The sequence below is a fragment of the Zeugodacus cucurbitae genome, chromosome 3 (assembly GCF_028554725.1).
Source record: "Zeugodacus cucurbitae isolate PBARC_wt_2022May chromosome 3, idZeuCucr1.2, whole genome shotgun sequence".
Taxonomy (NCBI): Eukaryota; Metazoa; Arthropoda; class Insecta; order Diptera; family Tephritidae; genus Zeugodacus; species Zeugodacus cucurbitae.
In genome coordinates, this window is record NC_071668.1 from 66,211,908 (window position 1) to 66,239,827 (window position 27,920).

At 33.9% G+C, this 27,920-nt stretch overlaps 1 protein-coding gene across 6 annotated transcripts in view; it reads left to right on the forward strand.

Moving 5' to 3' along the window:
- LOC105208517 (cytohesin-1) overlaps positions 1 to 27,580 on the forward strand; it is a 329,917-nt gene extending 302,337 nt beyond the window's left edge. For 3 of the 6 annotated variants that reach the window (XM_054228170.1, XM_029037916.2, XM_029037917.2), the window contains 7 exons: positions 11,956 to 12,088; positions 19,248 to 19,346; positions 19,410 to 19,684; positions 20,984 to 21,189; positions 22,988 to 23,099; positions 23,166 to 23,267; positions 23,333 to 27,580. In XM_054228170.1, coding sequence (XP_054084145.1) covers positions 11,992 to 12,088; positions 19,248 to 19,346; positions 19,410 to 19,684; positions 20,984 to 21,189; positions 22,988 to 23,099; positions 23,166 to 23,267; positions 23,333 to 23,485 — 1,044 coding nt within the window. In that variant the 5' untranslated portion in view covers positions 11,956 to 11,991 and the 3' untranslated portion in view covers positions 23,486 to 27,580. Of the gene's footprint in view, positions 1 to 4,554; positions 6,190 to 11,955; positions 12,089 to 19,247; positions 19,347 to 19,409; positions 19,685 to 20,983; positions 21,190 to 22,987; positions 23,100 to 23,165; positions 23,268 to 23,332 lie in introns of those variants that run through there. The other 3 variants (XR_008470638.1, XR_008470637.1, XM_011178404.3) reach the window with 2 other exon arrangements.
- The last annotated feature ends 340 nt before the right edge of the window (positions 27,581 to 27,920 follow it).

Here is a 27,920-nt window from a genome sequence, read left to right on the forward strand (position 1 = left end):
GGACTTTACTTTTCAATTGCCTACTTAGTCCATAGTAGCACCTGTTGGTAAGAGTGATTCTGCGTTGGATTTCCCGGCTGACATTGTTATTGCTGTTAATGCTGGTTCCCAGGTAGACGAAATTATCTACAACTTCAAAGTTATGACTGTCAACACTTTACGTGGGAGCCAAGACGCGAATGCGCTGACTGTTTGTTTGACGACAGGAGATATTTCGTCTTGTCCTCGTTCACCACCAGACCCATACGCTTCGCTTCCTTATCCAATCTGGAAAAAGCAGAACTAACAGCTTCTGCTGGAGCATAATATTACCCATATCAACTCATGGACGACCGATATGGGTGTGTGACTTTGCTGAGTGAGGCAGGAAACTATTAATTGATCTAATTGATTACTGCTCAACCTCCCAGAAGCCAACAGAAAATATATATTTACTTCTATAAGAAAGAAAATCCTCAAAATACGACATTGCCGTCTAAGTAAGTGTCTTCGCTTAGTCTTCGTACTTTTTATTACAAGATACGATCTATTTATTGTAAGATCTATAAGATCTGGGAGAGTTCAGAATACTATTAAACATTATTTACCATTAATTGGAGCGTCTCTGATTCTTATTTGTAATGAAAATTGTTAACACAGCCACGACCTTGCTTTACTTTAAACTATAATACTCACCGCCCGAAAATTATCTTATATAACCCTTCAATTGACATTCAAATCTTGAAGATCGCCATCATTTTTCCTTCCCCTTTTATTTTTATTCACCTCAATAAGTGTCTACCGAGTGACTCGTCGCCTATTTGTCTTAGAGTTCATTCTCTACCAACGACCTTTGCATTTCGTTGATAATTATAATTGTTTTCCACTTTGTTTACTGCAAACAGGTAGCCGCTACCTGTCTGTACTATCTCTCCAACATATCTACACGTGCAGCGGCGCTGCGGGAGTGTGTGTGTATTTTGATTTGAATTGATTGAGTATTGTGTCTACTGTGTAGAATTTTATCGGCGCTACTATACCTGCCGCCACTATCAGTTGTTATGTGTTGTTGTTTTATATTACATACATAGCCACACAGCGTAGTATACTATTCATAAATACGGTCTTTTCAAAACAAAACTCGTCTGACGCCATTACCTTTTCGAGTCTTATTCGTCTCTACAATAGCGCCGTTTTTGGTAGATTTCTATAAAAATAAACATAATGAAGCCAACAACAACAATAAAACAGTCAGTGAGTCGGTTGTGATCGTATGCCGAGGTATTCTTCTATACAAACATATATTCTTCTATACAAACATATATTCTTCTAGTGGTTTGTGTCTTCTTTAGACGTGTGAATTGCCAAGCGAAGTGTGCATAAAAGTCGCTTAGTGCTTAGAATGTCGCATAAAATTCGTGTTCGTATCAGCTAACGGTATTGATATACTCGTGGAAAATGGCTATAAAATGTGATTGCTGCTGCTGGCTGCGTGCTCGAAAATATTTCTTGATATTTTCTTCTCCAAAAATCTCTTTATACTAGCTTATACCAGTGTGTTCGACGCACTGTTGTTGTTGTTATACCCTGTCTAGGCACATCGAGCGCAGTTCTTTATTTCCGCTTCGTATATTTTAAATTGGTAGCACCATTTAGTGTTTCGTAATTTATGCGTCTTGTGTATCCCTAAACCAAACACACCACTCGTGTCTAATTCGCACTTCCTTCGCTGCCATATCCTTTTCGTCGCTGCCCTTTCTTTAACTATTTGTGCCAAGTTACGTAAATTAGCGCTATTTGTATGCTTGTATACTCGTAACTTGTAAACTTTATGACAATGTCTTTGACGTTCAACGTCTACTAAATACCAGTCAAAGAGTCATTACTGTGTATTGTTGTTGTTTTGTTTGTTGCTATTGTTCCAATGGGTTTCTATACCTTACATCTCGTTGCGTTCTTTGTGTGCGGCGACTGCAATCCTTTTAGTCAACTTACTTTACTATTTGTGGCGGCGTCTCAGTCTAATTGTTGTGCCAAGAGATCATTACAATGTAACTACTAACTACCGGATGCTTGAAAGCCAATGATTGTTTGTTGCTGTTGTTGTTGTTGTTGTCGAGTTTACTTTCAATTTGATTTTAAGAATATTGCAAATTGGTTATTTGCTGTAAAGTGTTGTGCGCTCCGGTTCGAAAAGTAAATCGTTCAGTTTAGTTTGTGACGTTTGAGGTGTTCGAACATTAATTTAAGTCGCGCTTTCGAAACGGATTTTGGTTCGGAATTTTTTAATATTGAGTTGTACTGTTTTTAAATTAATCAAATTATGTGTTTTAGTCAAAGAACTTTAAGAACATAAGTAGTGTTGAAATAAGCGAATAAGTGAAGGTATAAATGCATGCTACTTAGAGATCCACCATAACTTTAACTACCCTAGAAGCTTTCGTAAATTTTCAATCAATCTTCCGAGCGATAAAAACAAATGTTAATATCATCTATACAAACATAATTTGTTTTGACGAATTTTTCTGATATTTCTCCAAACTTACTTGAAAAAGCTCATAGCGAGAAGATCGTTAATTTACTGAAAGTGAACTAGGAAAAGAAACATAATAATTATTTATTCAGAAAACACAATATTTGATGTGTAACTAAACAATCCAATATTGTAATATAGCTTTCCACCCCGTGTAATAATTTAGTGAGCTTTTTTGAGTATATTTCTGCTAAAATTATGTCCTTATTTCGAGCTTTTTATTGCAAATATTTATAGTTGTCTATAATGTAATCCAAATTCTGTTATAAATGTGGAATACTTACTGCTGTAATTTTTAGGAAAGTGAGATTTAAGCTTTTTGGATACAAAATCTAAATTAAATAATTCGAGAAAAAAATTTTAAATTATCTATATATCTTAAATTTCAAAAGTTGAATGCCTTAAAAATCACATAATTTTTCTCTAAAATTTACCGTAATCGAAGAAAGCTCGATAGTGCATATAAGATATATTCCAAAAGCTTTTGACAAGTATAGAAGTTACAAAAGCGATCAGTAAAAGAGAGCGCTGCTTGTTTTTTATGATTTTGAAGATAGATAGTCAAAATTAATTCGAGCTTGGCTATCAAAAATTTGTAAATTGTCCAATTTCAAAAGCTGTATGCACTAAAAATCACATAATGCTTTCTTCGTATTTCTTTTCGTTATCTAAGTAAGCTTTGTAGTGCTTTTTAAAAAAAATTTGATTGTTGAAAGCTTTTGCTAAAAGCTTCAAATATAATATACTTACATATATATATCAATAGCTTTTGGCAATTATGGAATTACAAAATCGAGCAGTAAAAGGGAGAACTCTTTTTATTATTTTAGTGCTAGAAAGTCAGAATTCCTTCGAGCTTGACTATGAACTTATTTTAAATTGTTGAAGTTCTAAACCGCTTTTTTTTCTAAATCAAATGTACATATATATAATTCGTTCTCTAAATTTTACCGTTATCTACGAAAGCGCGGTGGAACTTTCTAAACAAATTGGTTGTCGAAAGCATTTGATAAAAGCTTCAAATAGAAGATAATTATATATACCAAAAGCTTTTGAGAAATTTGGAAGTTATTAAGTTGCGCTTTTAAATCGAAGAGCTTTTAGAGCTCACACTAGACTACTACTTGTTAAGTTAAGGAAAACTATCGAATTGGTGCTAATGATGCGGCTGAGAGACAGGGATCTTTAGCCGTTTTAGAAAGTTTTTCTCCATACTTTCGTGAGAGGCATGCTGTAACAATAAGACTGCCATTCAACTTGGTTTTGGAACTGTAAATAAAACATAAATTTGCTCAAAAGCATCAAACTCAATATCATATTTGTAGAGATTATGCTTACGATAATTAAAATTTCCTTAAATTTTTTATAAAAAATTTGGAAAATAATAAAATCTTAATACGATATGAAAGCAATAAATGTTTTTTTTTTTTTGTTTTTTACCGGCGAAAGCTCTTCGGATCAGTTATGTACTCAAAATTGTATTCTTTCTGAACACATAATAACATAGCACAGCATAACATAACGTATCATTAAACATAGCACATAATAACAGAGTTTAACATAATACAATTTTTTTTTAATAACACAGCATAGCATAACATAGAAAAATATAAAATATAGCATAAAAAAGTTTAATAAATTCTAACAGAAGTGAAAAGAAATTAAAAATAAAACTAAAACACAAGAAACACCAGAGCTCAGCTTCAAAACAATTATCTTTAACATTTACGACGATTATATGAAGATTGTGACTTTATTTTTAAGTGATATGTGAACATAAACTAAATTAATGGTCTAGCAAACTACAAGTTTTTTATATTTTTTTTTTGTGATAACTCTTTAAAAAAACCGGCATTCCACCTTCGGCCTTCAACAAACGATTTCCGCGGACTTGCTGATATACTATATACATATATCTACTTATATATATATACTATGCCGATATGTATGTATGTATGTATGAGCGCAGTTGCACTTGATTGCAGCTTGAACGCAGGCATTCCTCGCATATCAAATGTAACAATTTTTATCCAATACAACAGTTGCAAGCAGCAGGAGAAGCCACAATAATTTCAACGTGTAATGAGCCACAGAAACTGGTTTCTATAAGTGCATAGACACACATACTTACCTACCCATATAGGCTGTGTGTGCAATCGGACAACAAGTGGCAAAGTGATTACGTTGAAGTCATAAAAATTTACAACAACAACTACAATAATAAAAAAGTTGAAAAATTACAAAGGAAGTCAATTCATGAAGTACAGTCTAAGAACTTGATAAAAACAAAAACAATAAAAAACACATAAAAATAAAACTACAACAAACAGCCAAACAGGAAGAAGAAGAAGTGCAACAAATTAACAAGAAAATTATAAGCACACCGTGCAACACAGTTGTTAGTCGTCAGCCAGTACAGCTAAAGCAAGACCTGAGTGTGCACCAGCATGGCTTCACTGCAACAGTATCAACACCAGAAGCGGCCAAGCATCACAAACTGGTTCTCCTCGCTACGCCGTCAGCCGAAGAATAAGAAAGCCGCCGCCTTACAAACGGGCGACAAGCATTTCCAACGCAGCTGCATCGATCTCAGCGCCAACAGCACCTTCTATGTGCCGCAAGTGGAGCTGCCTGGCGGGCTGGGCAGCGGCGATAAGAAGGGTCAATGCTACTTGCCCAGCGCCGCCGCATCTATTGACAATCTGCAGGATGATGAAGATGCCACAAGTGACGATAAGCGCGCGCTGGTGAGTGGCAAACGTGTGTCGCAGTTGTGCTCACGTTGTTGCTGCAGCAGCAAGTATGCGACGTCATCACGCCCGGAAACACCGCAAATGCGAAAACGTGCCGACACAACGCCGGCGCACGTGAAAACGCAGCACACAACACCAACAACACCGACGCCCAAAACTAAAGCGAAGTCACCCTACACCACCATGGCCATCCACAACATTCCCGCGCTCACCGACAACCCCATCTACGAAGGGCTCACAACCGGCGCGGCGCCCATCACGTTGAGCAGTCAGCGCACCGTGGAGAAGGAGGTGCGTCGCAATGTCGAAGTGACGCAAGCGCCCAGCGATGAACCGAATACATTGCTGCTGACGAAGCGCACGGAATTCCAACGCTCGGTGACGACCACCACCCAACACACCATGGTGATAACGCGTCCCGTCGAGCTGGTGTTGAACGAGCGCGGCGAGGTGGTGGCGCGTCGGCCGCAACGTGCGCACACCAAACAACGCTCGAATAGTTTGGACAACGTGCTGAATGAGGATGAGGAGTCGCTGCACGCGGACGGCGATGCGGATACGTTGAGCGCGAATAGCATGCCGTTGTGTAACGCGCGGCTCGATGGTGGTGGCAGTCCACTTAATGATGGCGGCGGCGATTTGCGTTTTATCGACGACAGTTCGACGTCACAAAGTGAAACAGAGCGCAGCGCGCACAACAACAAGGAGAACAATAAGCCCGCTTGCAAAGGCAGCAAAGCTTTTGTGCAACAGCTACAATTGAATTTGGGTGTGGGAGAAGGCGGCGGCGGCAGTGGCGGTGGCATTGCTGACACTAACGGCTATGACAACAACAATTATCTCTGTGATGACTGCCGGAATGTCTTGGTGCGGAACCGCAACAATACGGCGCAAAATGCTTTGATACTACGCAACAACAACAAGGTAGGTAGACAGCAGCTGGGGAAGAGAATGTGTGTGAAGGGCAAAGCGCGCGGCAGGTGCGCGGCGCGGCTTTGTGTTTATGGGGTAAGCGCGCTGTAGAAGGCGGCGCGCAAAGAATTAGCTAAGCGCGCCGCTCTTCATGGCATTAAAATATTTCTTCTTAATTGTTTTGCTGTAGAATTTTATGTTTCTTAATTTTTATGTTAGCTTTTTATTGCCGTGGAACCGGTTGCGTCGCGTTTTTAATGCGGGCTTAGCGCGGAATTTTGATCAATTACCTGTACACGCGCACTTTTTTGTTGTTATTGTTTTTTGAGACTTCTATTAAAAATTGTAAAGAACTGGTTCCCGGCTACACTTAGCAGCTTTCATAGCGCTTTACAAGCGCGCTTGAATCCGCGTGTTTTTGTACGCGCTCTCTGTCACATGTCCGCGCGCTCTAGTGTACGCTTGTGCGGATCACCACTGTCCGCTTCATTAATTATCTAGCGTGGCCACTAGTGATGGCATTCGTCGTACATCTCTAATAAGCTACATCAGCGCAAATATGTTGGCTTTTAATTAACTATTGAGGTTCGCCTTCACTGCTGTGCTTTCTGCGCACTGTGAAGGTGTAGTTGGTATTGTTTCTGTTGTTGCTAGCGTCTGAAGGTAGCAATCTACTTATTTCAACGTATTATTTTCTTTGCATAGATTAAAGATTAAAATCGCCGATTTAAATGATTTAAATATACGCTTTGGACGTTTTGGCTATCGCGCAAATGAGTAGCCAGCGGATATGCCTGTTGAGTTACAGTTAGTTACAGGTGCGCGAAATTTGCACGAAATTAGTTAGCTAGTAAATCTTCAGCACTTTAATTTGCGTTTTAAATATATATTATGTCTGGGTGAAATCGTTGTAGTGCATAATTAATTTTTTATTTAATACGATATTTTCACGCGTTACAGTTTGGAGATATTCATTTTTCTGTGATTGCGAAATTTTGGTTAATGAGCTGTCGGCAATTTTCATCATTTATTCCAAAAAAATTATAATAATAATTATTAAAATGAGTTGAAAATGAAATATAATTATATAATACTACGAGTACATAATTTGTTTAGCAAAATTTAGTTTGATGGATTTTACAAATATTTATTTATATTATTTTTTGAAAAAGTAGCATTTTAATAAATATCTAAAGACTCAAAAATAAATAATATTAATTGAAATAAATATTTGAATAAATAAAAAAAAATTATTAAAAAATTATTTTAAATAAAAATAATAATGAATAGAAAAAATTAAAAAAAAAACTTACATCGAAATAAAAATGTTAATATAATAATAAAAAATTTTTACAATAAAATTTTTTTAATATAAATATTAAATAAATTTGCAATATTTATATTAAAAAGAAACATAATATAAATAAATAATAATAATAATAAATATTAAACTAAATAAAAAAATAAATATATTTTATAGCATAATAAAAAAGGATAATTTAAATTGTTTTGAATTGAAAATTAAAAAAAGGAAAAAAACTGCTTTTTAATAAAAAAAAATTAATAATTAAAATCATTTTGAATTGAAAAATTAAAAATAAAAAAAAAATAAAAAATAAAAAAAAATAAAATCTAGATAAATGAATAAAATAGAACTGATTTTAATTATGACGCCAAAACAAAAAGAAACAAAAATAAAAATAATGAAAAATAATAAGAATGAAAAATAAAGAAATAAAGAAATAAAGAAATAAAAATAATAAAAAAAATAAAAATAATAAAAAAAATAAAAAATAATAATAAATACCAAAAAATAATTATGTTGCCAAAAAATAAAAATAAATAAAAAAATAAATAAAAAAATATATCTGATTGTTATAATTATGCCGCCAATATTTTATTTTTTGTATTATTATTAATTATTTTTTAAATGAAATAAAATAAAAATTAATTCATATTTTTGAAAATTAATTCATATTCTAGAATTGGAAAAAACGTGCATAACACCGAAGCAAAATATAAAAAACTGGTATAAAGTAGAAAACAAGAAAACACATTTTTTTACTTGGAAAACACAAAAAACTTCGTAAAAAGTATGTAAATTAGTTAATTTTTTAAACTTAACAGCGTGTCTCTGATAATTGCCACTCATTTTATTTGTTGTCAATATAAATACCATATATGTAATTCCAAAAAAAACTAAATTTAAAATATCTACCTTATTTTACCAGCTCTCAATGCAAATCTTGTCTTTTGCTTTTATTTATTTATTTTTATTTTTCGCCCTTCTCTTCAAGTGCTATTTATAATAACGCGTATAAATTAATATATTATCATGCGGGGTTTTTTTTTTTTTTTTGCATAATTTTATTGTGTGTTTCAAACGCGTGATTTCCCCAACACAGATCTTCTGTGGTTATTGTTTTCAAAGCATATTTAGAATTCCTTTGACAACAAAGCGTAATTTTCTATAAAGAAATATATAAATACAATACTCGTCACCTTTTCGCGTTAAATTGTGAGATCATCAACGTTTCATTTGATTGTGAAGCACCACCACACATAAATATTTATACAGTGTGCGACAAAGAAATAAGTACAGTGTCTTTCACTATTAAATAATGAGTTTTTAGTATGGATTTTGTTCAGAAAGCTGTATGGTGTTGTTTTTAGACCATCTTGGCAATTTATAGACTGATGAATTTTTAAGAATATTTTTGAGTTGATAAAATTATTTGGAAACAACTATATTTAGATTATTAATGTATTTATGGAATCAAAAAAATATCTGTAGAAATTTTTATTCAAGACAGGGTAGTTTAGACATCTCTGTTTGCTTGAATCTCTTGATAAATTTGTGTGTGAAGATAGCTTTATTCAATAACTTTTAGAATCAAAAAAGGTTGTCTTTTAGAATTAGATCCTTATATATATTCTGGTTACAGACCATTATTATATCTTTTTTTTAAGTCAAGTTTGATTTTTGAATGAACCATGTTTCGTTTTTTGGATTTACCGTTAGTTGAGAGAGCAATAAAATTACCGAAAATTTTAAATCTAATTCTCAACACAAATTCTCGATCGAACTATGAAAAAATAGCAGTTTCTTAATATTTTTCGTTCCCTTTTATTGCATGCATATGTAATTCTCAACCGGTTTATAATATAATATTTACATATTGTTTATTCTGTAAGGTACAGTCCTATTTTATTGCCCACAATAGTATTGTTCTCTAACTTACAGCATCTTACCGAGTCAATGTACCCTACGCGGCACCTTGTAGACACCATCAGTACTTGGAAACTACCCATACATACTTACATTTGCATTTGTAATTAAATTAACTTGCGAAATTGGCTATGAATAATTATTAACGCATTGTTGGTGTTTACGAGAATTTGTACACAATTACCGCAGCTGCAATAAATAATTATTAAGCTTTTGCAAAAAAAAAATATAATAATGCTCGCAGTAAATGAAAATGCAATGCGAAATAAGCTGAGAAGAGAGAGAGAGCAAGACTTTGTATTATGACTTGATGCTGTCATTTTTAATAAACAATTTATTTTCTACAAACAACCCGGCACAGCAACTCATACGAAATGCCATAAATTTCCCAATGCAAATTACAAAAGTAGACGGGAGACACTGCGTTCATCGATACCTTCAAGTGTCATTTTGAGGTTAATATTTGAACGAGGTGAAATTTCTATGGCATGAAATGCAACAAAATTAAATGTCTGACAACAACAAGTATAACAATAACAATATTATAATAATAACAAGTGCCAAGTGATGAGTGAGCACTTAAATTGGTAAATTACTTCGTTTAAGTGACAGCGACTGGGTTATACAAGTGTCACTTAAATATCAACGCTGCGCGCTAACAGAATGCATATGCGCACAACTTTGTTTTGGCGTCTCCTCTATACAACTATCTTTTTTTACTCTTTCCCAATTTCGTAAGTTTTGGCTTTTCGCCGTTTATGGTAAATTAGTTTTGTATTTAATGTTTTGGGAACGCGTCTTACATGGTACGAATTCACCTACGGAGGCGCGCACACGTGCACTGATATTTGTGCTAGAAAGTGTAAAAAGTCATTTGGCAAAGGAAATGAACTAAATTAGAATGCCATTGTTGTCGCTCTTTGATTCGCACACTTTCGAATTCGAATGATGAGTACGAATAGGAGGGGAAGTGAGGAAATTATATGAAAATACGTGGGTTACTGTAAAGTTTTGTTAACTGGAAAACGGTCCCACTCAGTCTCTTAAATTCTTCATTCTTCTTTCGCATTTTTTTATTGTTTCTGTTTCCATTAGTGTGTCTCTTGATCCATTATCTTGCCATATACTACTTTATCGGTCTGTTAAAATTTAACAAAACTATTTTCAGATCTTAGCAACCAGTGATAGCTTTCAAATTTCATGTCGGTTAAAGCAATTTGTCTGTCAATTAAAACTTCATTATGTAATTAAAGAAAAACCGTTGCCTACATTTAGGCGATATGCTATTTAAAGGCTCCTTTCTTACTATTGACTCTGAAACTAGTTAATCTTTTGTAAATTTTTCGTATTTTAAGTTCAACCTTTGCAACATACAACCGCAAAAGCACCTTTTATTGACCGAAAAAAACATTATTATCTACTTTTTCTATTACCACTACTTCGGTCCGTTCAAATTTAACAAAACTGTTTTCAGATCTAACCAGCAATGATATTTTTCAAATTTCACCATGGTTGAAGCAATTTGTCTAACAATTTTGACAGTTATAATCTTCCAATTATATAATTTTTTAAAGGCCATTGCCTACATTTAGGCGATATGCTTTTTAAAATCTACTTTCTTAGTATTGGCTCTAAAACTAGTTAATCATTTCCAAGTTTTTCGCTTTTTAAGTTCAACCTTTGTCAAATCATCGGTGGTAATCGAGAAAAATATGTGTTGCCTACATTTAGGCGATTTGTTCTTCAAACTCTACAATTTTTCGTTCCACTCAAAAACGAGTAGTCATTATTTTCGAGATTTTCAATTGAAATTTTGCTAATAATCCAAGCAATCGCAACATACAACCGCAAAAACCACTTTTTTGGCCGAAAAAAGAGTTATTGCCTACATTTTGGCGTTTTATTTTAAATACTGCTGATATTACTGTAAGATCTCCATATCTTCGGTTGAATAACTGTTATTGGTATTATTTTGAAATGAAATAAGTGTACTAAACCTTATTTTATACAAATTCCAAAACTTTCGGAGAAACCCAAGCATATTCACGCCACATTTAATTACCATTAAAAACACATCTCACCTCGCTGGTTAATTACAAAAATCAACTGCATGCGTTATTTTGCCAGTGACATACGCATTTCTGCTGAATTTCAAGTGGCTTGTATTTGTAAACTTTGCTATTTTTAAAATTCAACAGCAGTCGTCATCGTCAGCGTTGCCGTTGTCGTTGGCGTCGTCGTTTGCCAGCAATGTGTGTATCCTTCCTCTTCCGCCTGAATTTCGCATGCGAAATGCAAATCTCATTGACACGCATTTTCCAAAAAATAAACACTTTTTGTATACAAATTCGAAATTTACGTTTGTACATCTGTACACTTTTCTGTGTATACTTAAATTTAATATGTGGTTTTATGTATTCCTTGCGGTAACTTAATTTACAGACGGAAATGCAATTCGCCACTTTTGTAAATTCAATATTTAATTTGTACGTCTAATTTCTTGTTGTAATATTAAAAATTTTCCTTTCTTTTCTTTCATGTACTTACAGCAAATCAAAGATGAACTCGGTGAGGTCGTATCGGAAATGGAGGCGCTGGACGTGCCCGAAGATAATAAACATTCCAATAAAGAGAAACAAATGTCAATTGGGCGGAAAAAATTTAATATGGATCCAAAGAAAGGTAAATAATGCATAACAAGTTAACGTAAAAGTTGTGGGACCAGCGAGAGAGACTAGAAAAATACTTATATTTTTAAATTAATTTGAAGGTTTTATGTATCATAGATAGAATGTTCCGATCTGGGACAAATTTTAACAAACAAAGTTTATTCGATCACTTCTACTCTTTTTGTAGGTAACTTCATAATGCCACTCTAATAAAAATCGTCTCCCTATTGACAAAAAACTGGGACTGTCAACTAACACAAGCTTCTTTAGAGGCAAATTCACTAACAAAATCATTCGCCATAGGTTGGGAAGTGTAGATATCACTTAGTGCTAGATACGGACTATAATGTGGAAGCAAAAGAAAGTTCCAGCGAAAGTGTTAGAGCTGTAGGCGATCGATTGTGTGGCCGGGCGTTGTTCTGATGGAATACAATTCTTCTCATATTAGCTTGTCGCTTATGATCGTTTGCTTCCTTCTACAGTACTTGTCTGAACTAACAGTTTAGTCGTAGCCGAGCATAGTGATTCCCTGTGTATCCCATCAAATACAAAGCAAATCCGTCAATCTTGGATTAATCACTATTTGCATCAGCTTACTGCGGTTTAACCACGGCCATTTTGTCTTGACGTTGTCATAATTGACTCACTTTTAATTATCAATAACCAGTCGCTTCAGAAATTAATCGATTTGTTTTGCGATTCGGCAGAGTTTCACGGATAGAAAGTCCGTCCATGAATTTTCTTGACACCCATGCATTCCTTTTGTATCCAGCCTTATTCAAATGATTCCAAAAGGATTTTTGTACGATGTTTAACGCCTCGACAATCGGAAGAGTGCTTACACGACGGTCGGACGCAAAAATTTACATTATTTTATCGATGTTTTCGACAATTGCCCATCCCATGTCCGGGCTATATAGTGGAGCTCCCGTAGTTTCTGACGAGTCATAAACGAAATGTGTGATCTGGCGTTGTTTCGGTGGCACCCCACACCCTTCCTGTTGGTCAATTCTGGACGCTTCTGGTCGATCGCCTGCTTCAAGCGGTCCAGTTGTTCGCAGTAGATGGTAGAATTAGGAGTCTGGCATATGAGAACAGCTCTTATTGGATGATTCCTTTCCAATCCCAGCAAACACACAGCAAAACCTTCCAGGCCGTTAATTCCGGCTTGGCCATTGTTTTCGCTTGATATTGTCGTATGTGATCCATTTTTCGTCTCCGGTCACCATCCGCCGCTAATATAGGTCGAGTTCGTTCGATTCAGCATCATTTCGCATGCGTTCATTCGGTAATGCTGAACCCAAACAAGATTTTTGATGACTAACTCCCACTTCCTGGGTGATGTCACGAGATGCCACATGCCGGTCTAACTCGATGTTTTCCATGATTTGATCGGTGTCGTTTTCACCCGCTCTGAATCGTCGAAACAATTCCTCCGCAGTTCGAAGTGATAGAGTACCATCCCCAAAACACCATTAAACTCATGGAACGTTTCTCTAGCGTATTTGCCTTTAACGAAGGAAAACTTTAAAGTACCGCGAATAGCCGAGAAATTCAAAAGACAAAAAGGCGGAAGAGAGATATTTGCCAACCTAATATTTCAGAAAACAACGATTCCGTGAAAAATTATGTATATTTTAAAATTAGAGGAAATATGCAATTTTTAATTTTTTTCAAAGACCCAACTTCAAGGCTATTATCTGACATACGAGCTTGATGAAAAAATGTTATAGACCATTTGATAAGAAGAAAAGGTTGATTATGCCCATATTTTTTAAATTTTTAGAAACTTATCATATTGTTGTTGTTGTTGTAGCGGTTATCTATCCCTGCCTGAAAATAAGAGCATATCAGGAAACGTGCTGTTTCGACAGGGTTGGACCAAAGGGAAAGGGGTGTTAGATGAGTAGGGTTCGTTGGGCATGCAAAAAGGTGGTTAGTATCATGTGGGGACTCATTGCATGCGGGACATGTATTTTGTATGTTGGGGTTCAGTCTGGATAAGTAGGAGTTTAACCTGCTACAATATCCAGATCGAAGTTGCGTAAGTGTCACTCTGGTTTCACGTGGCAACTTGAGCTCTTCGTCTGCTATAGGTGGTGGTTTAGTTCAAACCAGGCACGTCTGTAGCTTCCTCTGCATCCAGGCGACCATACCGGTGCTGCGTAATTTACGAACGGCCGGCCGATAGCCTTGTAAGTGGCCAGCAATGTTTCTTTGTCCTTTCCCCAAATGCTACCGGCTAGCGACTTGAGGATTTTGTTGCGGCTCTGTACTTTAGTGACTATCGCAGTCGTGTGTGGAGTGAAAGAATGCAGACTGTTAAATGTGACTCCTAAAATTTTGGGATTGTTTACTATCGGAATTGGTGTGCCATCGAATGTTAAGACTTATAGCGTTTTCTTTTCTGGATGAAAATGCTGCCTTTTTATATTTCAACATTATACAAATGCTGTACTACCTTTTTGAATGTTTTCTATTTTTTACGTGATAAAAGAACAGAGAAATGTCTTCCTATTATGCTAGTCAACTGTCATCCACAATTTGAAAATCCGAATACAGGGCAGAATAAATGTTACATTTTTTTGAGAAAAGAAAACGCTATTAGTCTGTACTCCTTCGTCCAGTGCCAGGCTCCTCGCAGAGAAGAAGCGAGAAAGTTCGGGGCTGTTCACTTTCGAACATATGTCATCGATGCCAGTGCCATTATTAAACTTATCATAATTAATAATGGCGTCCAGTAAGATTAAATTAAATTCGAAAGCGAATACTTCGATTTTGAAGACTAACTTCGAAAAGTGGAGAATTTTTTCCAGAAAAAAATTTTATTTTGTCGTATAGTGTTATTAAAGCCATAAATTGCAAACATTATGACTATACAAATATATATATTTTATAATATTTTATTACTATATACTGAATCCAGCAATATGGGCAATAATCTACATATTTTACTTAAAATTTAAATATTAATTTCATTACTTCGTATTGTTATTACTTTGTTTTTATCAGACATATTTTTAAATTTCTTCGTGTAAAAGCTTACACAAAATTTCACGAAATTACTGGCAATTAAGAAATATAAAGGCGGAAATTACCCAAGTACGCTTCAAGCGTGTATTTATAAACACTTATTAACTGCTGCTGCTGCTGCCTTGGTTAACCCCAATATCATTAATAAACGAAAATAAAATCGTCCTTTCTGCTAAGTGTGAAATAATTACAACAAATGCAACGAAAAATACACACAACAACAACAATAACAGCAACAGTGAATGCAACTGCAATTAAGGCGTGTCAATCGCGCCTCTTTAACGCTTGAATATGCTGACGCACACATCCATGAGAACCACACTCATCCGCGTCTGTTTGCGTGTCGTCCACTCGCCTGTTGAATTTACATATACAAAAGTATTTTTGTTGCTGTTTCAATTTTGTTTTTGAATACGCTTCATTTTTCGCTTACGATAATTAATTTAAATTAATTAGCCGCACATGCCACTTTTAAGTACAAACATCATACGTTTTGTTTATAGCTGTATGTCTGGTTTACAGGCTATTCCATTCGGCATTCGTGTAATGCGCCAATCCCTTTCCAAATGTCAACGAACTGTCAAATTTGTCAGTCGATATGCATTTAAAGTGTTCTTTACTTTATTGGCCGAGCAACACACTTCAATTATCCCACTACAAATGCTTTAAAGTTGCTACGCTATTCCACTGAGAACTTGATATTTTTATACTCTTCACTGTCGCGCGGCTCACTGCATACTTCACGGCTTGACATATGTCATACAATGTGATAAAATTGTAATTAATTTGATGATGTCTGATTTTTCAGCACCCTACAGGCAAATTTCTCTTCACAATTAGGGGGTGTGTGTTCAAAAAAAAACATTGCAACAAAATAATCACAATAATAAACGATTAGCGGTTCAAAGCGCCGCATGCTGCTACATTAAATATTTTTTTTTTATTTTCCATAATAAATATGCCATGAAGACAGTAATTTGTACAACAATTTAAACACAATTGTCACTCACTGTGCAAATGTGGGGTTCACCATAACCTATAAAATACAGCAAAAAGCACCGATTACCAGCAAAACACCGCATTTCGCTTAATTTCCCATAAAATAAAAATAATAAAAAGTAGTGAATGCTGACGCACCTCTTTTTCAACGCCACTTAATCGCTACTCCAAAACCGACAGTTATCAGCGTAACCGCAATTTCCAAACAATAATGAAAAGCATAGCAACAACATAGTATAGCCTAAGCCATGCAGAAATTATTGTAACGGTTTTTACGTTTGCATTTTGCGAAATTGTCACCAACTATTATTATTATTATTATTATTATCATAATAACCAACGTCAGCCATCCATCAACGGCACACACGCCAACAGAGATAGCTTGGTTTATATGCATATATGTTTCTATATAATATATAGGGTATATATAGGGACACAGTTGGGGCTCGACATGTGCACATACAACGGCGCTTTCGTCACTGATTTAATTGCCGCAAATGCTTCACTGACTGTCGGCATGTCTGCTCATTCAATTCGTTTGCGCTTTGTAGCGCGCTCACCGTGCAAACCTCGCATACCAGACCTCAGACCACAGTCAACAACTCACCTTAAATGTGCTCTGTATTTTTTATACATTTGTATGTCTCTATGTACCACAGATATGCACGTTGTTTGCCACTAATCTCTCTCTGTTTGTTTACTTTGTTGTCTGCTTCCAAAATCTAGATTGGATTATGTGGTCGGTCGCTCCTCTTGTATTGTATTCTTTGTATGTATGTAAATACAATTCTGCATTTGATTGCTCTTTTCCAGTTTGCATGAAATTTCAATGTTTTCGCAATTCTTTCACCTCTGTTTTGAATGGATTTTTGCGCTTTGTTTTTGTGACACTATTACATATTCTTCTGCAATTATGTGCGGAATGTTTTTCATCTTCGATTGTGTCCTGTAATGAGTTTTGATGAGTGTTTGGTGGGTCTAAGAAGAAAAAATGTTCGCTCACACCCTAATTTTCTTGAAATTTGTCGTGGCTCTCAGATCCTTAGATTCGAGGAGGATCCGGAAATTAAAAATTTTACTTTTCCTATATATTTTTCATCGTCTTAAAAATTTATTTAGAAAAAACATAAAACAATTATTAAAAGAAAAAATAGACCAAAACCTTTATTTTGGACATTAAAATCAATATTTTTAGTGGATCTTGCTTATAGAAACTTAAAATATCCATGGCAGGATATAAATCTTGAGCCGTTTTCGTTATACCGACCTAACTGAAAAATTTACCGAAAGTCTGTATAACGGTTTATGAAGTCCATTAGGTTAGGCTAGGTTGTAAGGCTGTTTCCCAAAGTGAAACACACGTAGACTTTAAAATACAGTCTTTTGTGAAGCCTAGATCCCCCCTAAATTAGCAATTAGAAGTAGACAAAGCGCCCTACTAGAAATCTGCAAAGATTTTTAACCACTATATTCACAATTTCGCGAGTCTGCGAGAAAATATACATATTTCTTGATCTCGCAAAGACGGGACATTCCAGAAAAAAGTGATGAGATGATTCCACCTCCATGCTGCTTCTACAGCTAGCGTCTGGTCAGATTTTTAACATTACAGCGTGGCTCCCGATTGGACAACGGCCAGTAAGAACTCCTACGACTAAGTTTGCTAAGGGCGAAGAGCTAGGTAGATCTACCGCGGTTTACCCTGGGCCAGATGGATCTTGCGACTGCGCCTAACTGACCAGCGCCTACCCAGCTCAGCCGAGGCCCATCTGTCCATTAGCAAACCGCAATAGGACAACGGTGCTCCTATGCTTCCATGCTTCTAATAGTGAGTCTGACATTCCTGACCTTGCAAGTTCATCAGCCTTACAATTCCCCGAGATTCCGCAGTGGCCAGAACCCAGACTAATCTATATGAAGGGTATTGGGTGACATTAATGGCTTTTGACCATGGTTCCAGTTGTTACTGTTGTTTTTCTAACAGCATAAAAGTAATCAGAAAAAGTTTTGAAGAATCCTATACACTTCCCTGTCATTCTTCGAATATATTTAAATGTTTCCGTTACGAAGAACCAAATGTATAGTACCACTCCACAACATTCCTTTATTTTATTCTATTTTAAAGCAAGGTTTATGTTCTAAGTGGCGCGTTAGAGCCAAGGAACAATATTCTCTGATCTTCCATATTAAATTATTATTTTGAACTCCTTTTCAAGATTATATATTTTTTTGCCATGTTCGAATAAAGCTATAAATTCCTATAGGGACCTCTCTCATTTCCATATTTGCCATATCTACTTATCGTTTTGTTATATTTACTTACTGTCCATGCTCTGCGCATGGTACTCATGTTGGACACACCTTCACTTGCTTATACAAACATATCAAGATCGTAATTGATGCTGTGTGTACAATTCACTTGCAATACACAACTTAATTTCAAGTTCTCATAGTCGTATGTAAATATGGGTATACCGATTGTTTGTCTGATGTTGTTTTATCGGTGTTTATTTTTTATTTTTTTTTTTTTTGTGTTTCATTTTTTTTTTTTGTATTTCCATCTTAGTTTTCTGATTTTCGTTGTTGTTTTTGCATTTGTCAAATAATATCCGGTGTATTGAGAACTATCGATATTGTGATAAACACTCCCATTTTCTTGTTTTTCATGTTATCTTTCTATGTCTTTTATTTATTTTTATGCATTTTTTGTGGGTGTTCTCAATGTAAATTTTTTTTTTGAGGTTATGTTCTTGTAGCGGTAGCAAACAATCCCCAAATGATTACGTGTAATACCTCCGAGTTGACAGTCCTTGGCCAGATATGTATAAATTGTTTGTTTCTGTAACAAGACCCTACTGTCGTGGAACGATTTGTGAGGTTATGTTCTAATCTGATTTTTCTGTGTTAGATCGTTCAATAATAAGACAATTTTATTGATAAATTCTTAAACTAAACATTTTAAATTCTAAGAATATGTTATTGTCTGAGAATTCTGAGGAAGATTTTTGAATAAAAACACAAACTTACTAATAAATTTTTAATATAAATTTTAAGACTTTTAATTTCATCTTGAAAATTCATGTGAAAAAATCTTTTAAAATAATATTTAAATAATTTAATTTACTTTATTTATATTTCAGGTATTGAATACTTAGTGGAAAATCGCCTGCTACGACACGACCCCCAAGATGTTGCGCATTTCCTGTACAAAGGTGAAGGACTCAATAAAACAGCTATCGGTGAGTAAACACAAATTCAAAAAATTTTCGAACAACTAATAACTGTATATTTCCCCCACACAGGTGACTACTTGGGCGAGAAGAACGACTTCAATGAGGACGTGCTGAAGGCATTCGTAGCGCTACACGATTTTACGAATCTAATATTGGTGCAAGCTTTAAGACAATTCCTGTGGTCATTTCGGCTTCCGGGTGAGGCGCAGAAAATCGACCGTATGATGGAATGTTTCGCGCAACGCTATTGCCAACTAAATCCGGATATATTCACAAACACCGATACGTGTTATGTGCTCAGTTTCGCCATTATTATGCTCAATACATCGCTGCACAACCCATCGGTGAGTAAAATACAGGCGAAGTGCGGTAGGAGTTGGCGGAGTAGCAACAGTATAATGCGTTGTTAAGTGTTGTTTAAGCATGCTGCTGTGCGTCTACAATGCACAAATTATTTGCTGCGAGCGGAAATCAATTAAGTGAATTAGTAAAAAGAAACAACAACAAAATGTGCTCAGCAAAAAGAGATGCTGCAAAATTTGCTGTCGTTAACAGCTCAATGTTTTCGTGCTATTGTGCACGCTTCCGATCGCATACAACGCGTGTCGAAGTATTTATTTATTTTTTTTTATTATTTATAGCTCAGGGTTTGCCGGACGCTGGCGCGCCCCAAACTGTCTAAACAATTTGCCGAAAAATTTTCGCGTAGCAATTTTTGTTGTTGTTGCTGTTGCTGTCTGTTGCATGCTATGCATATTCATTGCAATCATTTGGCATGCATTTGCATAGCAGGTGGCCGCCTGACAGTATCAGCTTGATTGTTGTTGCAATTTATTTATTTCTCTAACTACAAAGTCAGTAACATCCGTGCCAGTTAGCTTGCTGCACTTGGTCGTCATTTATTTTTTTTTTTTCAATTATTTTAGTGCGAAACCGGCATTTATACTTCACGCCTTCAAAATATACACCCCCACTAACAGCTCACCCAACAATTAGTTCATTTGTTTCCATTAAAACACCATGTAAAGGCACTAATTGTAAACGGCTTGTTGTTGTTTGTCTGATGATCTCATTTGTTTTGAGTAATTGCTTAATTCTAAAAATAGGTCAAGTATAATTTGAAAAGTATTTTACATATTTTATAATTTTCTCGCAAACACTCTCACATATATATTTGTTTGTGTGCCGTTGTTGCGCCTTTGTAATTGTTTGACTTAGATTTTTGAATACCGCACACGCTCTCAATTAATATGTATACTAAATATATTATACTGGGTCTACTGTGTCATTCAGTGAGGGCAGTGACCTGTGTATGAGCGCTTATACTCGTAAATGGCGAAAACTTTTTTTTAATTTAAGCAAATTTAATGCAAATTTTTTATCTACCAGGCGGCCTGAAAAGTCTTGAAAAAAAAAACAATTTACATCGGCAAAATTTTATTTTATTATTATTGTTTTTGTTGTACCGGTAGAAAGCGTTCCTCAAATATTTATTACGAATGCGGTCGTGTTGATCGTCCTTGACCGCTAAATCTAGGTTCCGTCGGCATTTATTTAGCGATTTCTACTCTCTTCCTCTAATTTCTTATTATAATTCTTCTATTTCATATTTCCTAATATTTATTATCATCTTCATTTCCCAGGTTAAAGACAAGCCCACCGTTGAGCATTTCATTTCAATGAATCGCGGCATTAACAACGGCGGTGATCTACCCCGCGGCCTACTAGAATCCCTTTACGAATCAATACGAACGGAACCATTTAAAATACCACAAGATGATGGTAATGATTTGATGCATACATTCTTCAATCCAGACAAGGAGGGTTGGCTATGGAAGCAGGGTGGACGGTAAGTCATTGTTTCATTTTTATTTACTTACTTATAAAGAAATATCATAAACAATTTGAAGGCCAGATATAATTTTACATATCAGAAAGAATAATTTTAAGTGAAATCGTTGCTGAAATCGTCTAGTAGATTAAGTTAATCCTATATATTCTGTTGAAATCTCTGTTTTAAGTTCTACACTTTATTTCACAATATTCATATTCTATATATTAATGCCATTTATTAAATTTATATATAATTTTATTATTATCCTTCATTTCACCTTGTCTTATATATTAATTTTTACAACTTTGCCTCCGCCGTTTTCCAATAGATGTCTCTGGGGTCAAGCACTGGTCGATTAAATCGATTAAACCGTTTTATATCGATCTTGGACATTTGTGTCAGCATTAACCTAGAGAAAGATCTGTTTGCATTCCAAACTTATGCTCAACTGAAGAAATGTCACTTTTTGAGCAGAATTCCCGACATTTGCATGGAATACGCATGCTGCCAGAAAGATGGTAAAAAGTAGTAGCTAGCGACGGCCAATATTTTGAATAACATTTTTGTAACCGTTTTTAAAAAAAGCCTTAAATTTACAAAAAAAAAAAAAAACGGCGGAAGCAAAGTTGTAGACCTTATATATCTGTAGTCTTATATTATATTTTACTATTTTATGACTATAAAATTCGGCATAGAGATTTCGCATTTTTCTTTACATCCTTTCACATGAAATACGAAAATATTTTTAGAACAGAGCTTCAATTGAAGTCCCGTTTCATTGTAAGCTTTACCTGTGATTCATTACTCTCGTAGATTCATTGCATTACGGCTTATCACACTTCCGTTTGGCCGACTGTCGTGGTCACTTTCTGAAAGCAATCGCCTTTTGACATCGAAACGTGGTTTGTTTACTGTTCAAACCAAAATCAAAACGTGCTCTGTTATTGTTGTCGTTTTTGTATCTACAGAAATCCATATTCAAATAATCTTATGAGATCGTATTCGTTTTGTGATCAAACTATTTCGAAACTTTCGACGTCGATAGGCGTTTGACAAACGTTCGAACGTCTTTCCTCCATATAAAAGCTTATCGTTGTTGTTGTTGCAGCGGCATAAAACATTGTTTGCCGTTTGGCGGTCCTTGGTCTCTTTTAATATTTTGTATAATATCAAGGTGCACCCCAGCCAATAGACGAAAAGGATCAGCTACTAAGCGTTTTGCAAAAACGCCAGAGCCAATAATATATATGATAAATCTATATCCTCTCCCCGGTCTCTTACAAACCATGGCGTGAAGTGTTGATCGCATATAAAACAACAAAATATCTTATTTGAAAGCGAAATTTATAATTTTTTGCGTTATTTGTGTTTACCGTTCATTTTTAAGTTATTAAAATTCCAATCAAATTAAAAAAAAAAAAAAACAAAACATTAAAATTACTTTCGAAATTAATTGATACAAATTAAATTTAATTATAAACAAAGTGTAAATATAAGTTTTTAAAAGCAAAAGAGAATGAGCAGCAACAAAAAAAAATTGTTAAGAAAGTAATTGGATAAAAAACTAAATTGGTTTAGATTAAAAAGTTGGATAAGAGGGAATTTTGGATTAGAGTAAACATTTTGGATAAGCAGAAATATTGGATAAACGCATCATATCATTTCAAAGCAATAGCATAATCATAAGACATCTATATACATACATACATACATAGTGGACACTGGTCTCTAGCACATAAGAATTTGTTCTAAGGATTACTTACTAGTTACTTACTAGCGAATGCAGCTGATTAATAATTTCTTAATGTTGCAGTTATAAATCGTGGAAGCGACGCTGGTTCATATTGAACGACAATTGTCTGTACTACTTTGAGTACACAACGGATAAAGAGCCCAGAGGCATCATACCGCTGGAAAACATATCGGTGAGTAGCACAATAAAATTTAAATAATTTTTTTACTGTTACTTATACAAAATTTATTCACGGCAGGTGCGCGAAATACACGATCGCAGTAAACCGCATTGTTTTGAACTGTTCGCCACCGGTGGCGCTGATATAATCAAAGCATGTAAGACTGACTCCGAGGGAAAGGTGAGCGATTTTGCTTTATATATTTATATAGTACTAGATATTCACACACCGATTTTCAATTGTAGGTTGTTGAGGGCAAACATACGGTATACCGCATGTCGGCGGCTACAGAAGAGGATCAACAAGAATGGATCAAACGTTTAACACAGTCGATTAGTCATAATCCCTTCTACGATATATTAGTACAAAGAAAAAAGAAGGCGCTCAGCAAAAGTTAGTATTGTACGGCGGGCAAAGCAATGTTGACAATCCAAATGATGGATCTCAGTGCGACTCGCCACCGCAAGAGCGAGGAAAAGCAAACGTGTCGAAACTGTCGTCGTCGTCGTCGTCGTCGACAACGTCACCAATGTCGTGTGCGTAACAAACAGTTAGAGAGTTTGCGCGTATGACACATGCTGCAGCTGTGAGCAATCAAGGAATCTAAAGAATATTACAAAAAGACTGTGCTTATGTTTATGGCGTGAAGCCGCATATCAGCCACGTTTAGTAAGAGAGCGCATAGATTACGGTGAAACTTTTGTACGGTACATGCGTTTGGCAATGAACAGGCTGTAAATATTCGTGAATAGACTGTTGTTGTGACGCGTTATTTTCGGCTTTATAACCTAAAAATACTTACTATACGTTATACAAATATACACCTGTATGTATGTCTCACTTGAACCCAGCTGTAGTGTGTAATATTCGGCGAAAAAAAAAAAAACAAAAAAAAAATAAGTGTATAGTTGAAGAAAGTAATTTTTAATTGTTAGTTTATTATAAATAGTTTATTGAGCTTGTCGATCATTTGTACGGTTTCTTCTTTAATGTCCTATGAATATTATTGTAACTACTTGATCGCGCACAAAACGCAGTTGTCTTTATTGTTGTGATATAATTTATAATTTATGCTTAAAAATTTGTATTGTAAAATATTGTATTTTTTTGTTTGTTAAACTGTGTAAACAAAAAAAAAAACAAAAAAAAAAGCAAAAACAATAACAATATAAATTCGAATTAGTAAACGTTTAATATTAATGTAAATCAAACTACTTATGTATGTATGGGAAAAGAGTATCGAAACACACTGCTTATTAATGCTTAAACATACAAAGCAACATATCGTGCGAAAGCTGGTCTTCAACAGCTACCTTATGCGTAATTAAGTTAAATGTATGTAAATCAAAGAATTATAATTAATTGTTTAGTAAATAAGTTTTTTGTTTAACACACACACTCACACTCACACGCATACATGTATGCATGTTTTGTAAAAACAACAACAAACAACAAAATAAAAGTAATGCTCAGCAATAAATCTAGTTAGACATACACACATGCCACACACTATACTTGTGTAGTGTATGTGTTTGTATATACAAATATATATATATATATATGAAGAAAATTTCCTTAAAAGTGCTCGAATAGTCTATCCTGTAATTAAACACATACATATGTATTTAAGTAATATGAAAAAGTAAAAAAAAAAACTAAAAAAATATATATATATAAGAAACACGTCAACCAGTCAAAGAAAGTTCTTCCAAACATTGTTATGCAGTGCAAGCTACAGCAGTAAGTGCGCAGTTAGTCATAGTTGCAGCAAAGTTTGTAAATAAACTGCTTTATCACATTACTTTGTAGCGGATTAGCTACAGTTTTAACCAATTTTTGGTGTTGCTCAGTGGGTTTAGCGTAATTATTTGCCACGAAATGGAAAATTAAATAGCAAAAGTCACTTCAAGCTTGCAAAAATCGAAATTATATATTAAAAGTCACTTGAAAGCTTGCAAAATTTTCAAAATATATATAAATAGTCACTTAATTTCTGCAAAAATCGAAATTTTTATATAAAAGGTCACTAAAATCTTGCTATATATGCTTATAATTAGCGTTTGCTTTGATTTTTGCGAAATATTTCAATTGAAAATGCAGTGAAAATAGCATTATGAGCCGCTTTGTATAGCTTTAGTATGCGAGAATTCATGTAGGGTTGCCATGAGAATATATTTTTTAGTTGCAGTTAAAGCTATGAATTACTACAAATCACCAATTTTTAGTTTAATGTTGCTTTTCTGGTAAATTTTGCTGTTTTGATAAGCTTTAGAGCATGATATTCAAAATTAATATTTTTTTTGTCGTTGTCAGGCAAGAAATTTTTTTTAAGTTTAAAAGCTTTCATTATCAAACAAGTAATTCTTTCAAATATTTTTTACCAACATTTTTTCGTCTAAAGTTGATTTTCGAGTAAATTTTGCAGTTTTGATAAGCTTGAAAAGCAAGTAATTCTTTAAAATATTTTTCATCCACATATTTGGGTCTAAAGTTGATTTTCTGGTAAATTTTGCAGTTTTGATAAGCTTTAGAGCATGATGTTCAAAAATAATATTTTTTTTTTTCGATATCAAGCATGTAAAGCAAGTTTTGGTAAGCTTAAAAGCTTTCATTATCAAGCAAGTAATTCTTTGAAATATTTTTTACCAACATATTTTCGTCTAAAGTTGATTTTCGAGTAAATTTTGCAGTTTTGATAAGCTTTAGAGTATGATGTTCAAAAATAATATTTTTTTATCGAGTTTTGGTAAGCTTAAAAGCTTTCAAGCAAGTAATTCTTTCAAAAATTTTTTACCAACATATTTGGGTCTAATGTTTCTTTTCTGGTAAATTTTGTAGTTCTGATAAGCTTTAGAGCATGATGTTAAAAAATCATATTTTTTGTATCAATATCAAGCTTGTAAAGCAAGTTTTGGTAAGCTTAAAAGCTTTCATTATCAAGCAAGTAATTCTTTGAAATATTGTTTACCAACATATTTTCGTCTAAAGTTGATTTTCGAGTAAATTTTGCAGTTTTGATAAGCTTTAGAGCATGATATTCAAAAATAATATTTTTTTTATCGAGTTTTGGTAAGCTTAAAAGCTTTCAAGCAAGTAATTCTTTCAAAAATTTTTTACCAACATATTTGGGTCTAATGTTTCTTTTCTGATAAATTTTGCAGTTTTGATAAGCTTTAGAGTATGATATTCAAAAATAATATTTTTTTATCGATATCAAGCATGTAAAGCAAGTTTCGGTAAGCTTAAAAGCTTTCATTATCTAGCAAGTAATTCTTTAAACTATTTTTTTAACAACATATACTCGAAGGATAAGAATTTTTGAAATGGCTAATACTAATAAATATAATTAAAATGAAGTATTAATAATTTAGTTTTGTTTATATGAGTACCAATACTATTTTAAACACATAACGGTATCAGTTCTGAAATTTTTTTGAAAATTTTGTATGAAAAAAAAGTAAGAAAGAAAACGAAAATCCAAGTATATATATATATTTGGCGTAGGAACCGCTTTAAGCGATTATAGCCAAATCCAAGTAACTTTACATAAATATTCTTTAAATTATAATTTTTTTTTTCAAAAAACGTTAAAATTCCAGTAACTGAATTTGATTAAAAAAACATGCATATAAACAACAATAAATTACTAGTACTTCGAATGCCACTTCGACAAAAAATAAATAAAATTTTAAAATAAATATCGTCCAAAAGTCATGTGAAATAGTCTTATATATGAGAAACCGCCCACATAACAACAAAAAGAACATCACAACGAATGAATATACAACAAAAAAATTTTCTAATGCTAATGTCTACAAAAACAAAAACAATGAATAACAAACTTGCAACATTGTACTTTGGTTTAAGCTTGCTTTGTCTGTATTGCGCGTGTATCACACACACACACACCCACTCTAGTTGTAATAATTAAATATTTATGTTTAGCGAAAATTTTAGCGCTTTATACACATTTTCAACGATTGCAATATTATTTTATATGAATTTAGTTTAGTTAACGTATGCATGTCATTTTTTTTCTTCTAATTTATCCGCTTAAAAGCTTAATGCTTTTTTGGGCGCGTATTTTCAACTACTTATTTTCGTTTTTCCTTAATAAAAAAAATGTGTGCGTTATATGTACATATATGTACGTAACCCATATGCTTATTGTATTTGTCAAACATGCAGCCACGCATATACATATACTTACACCGTTATTAAGACAAAAAACGTGTTTGTATCATACACCGTAATGAATTGAATTTTGTATGTAGGTATTACTAGTGTAGTTGAGATAGTCTAGTAAGTATTCGTTTTGTATCAGCTTTTGTCGTGAAATGTATTATATACTATAATTAAATATAAAGAAAATATACAAATTAAATGTGTAATATATAGAACAAAAACAAAAACAAAAAAAAAATAAACAACAAATATGATAAATATATAAAGAATAATAAAAAAGTGCATTTCAAATGGAAATTGTAATTGAATTAATTGTGTTTTATTTGAAAATAATTTAAGAAGTAATGTGTGAGTCATTTTAAAATGTGTAACTGTAATGAGAGTGTATATAATATAAGTAAATAAATATATTTTATAAATAAAATTATAAAAAAAATTTAAGTTCGCAGGATAGGTTAGGATATAGTTATATGTGTGTAGAGCGTTCTTTCGTGCCTCGGCTCGCGGTTTATTATGTAGAACCTTAAACTAGACTCTATATAGTTTTATTGTCTTCGAAAATTGTCTTCGATTAGTAAAGTTAAGAATTTCAAATTGTATGAAACATATTCATAAAGTTTAATTTTGCTGTTGTCGTTTCCAAAGAAA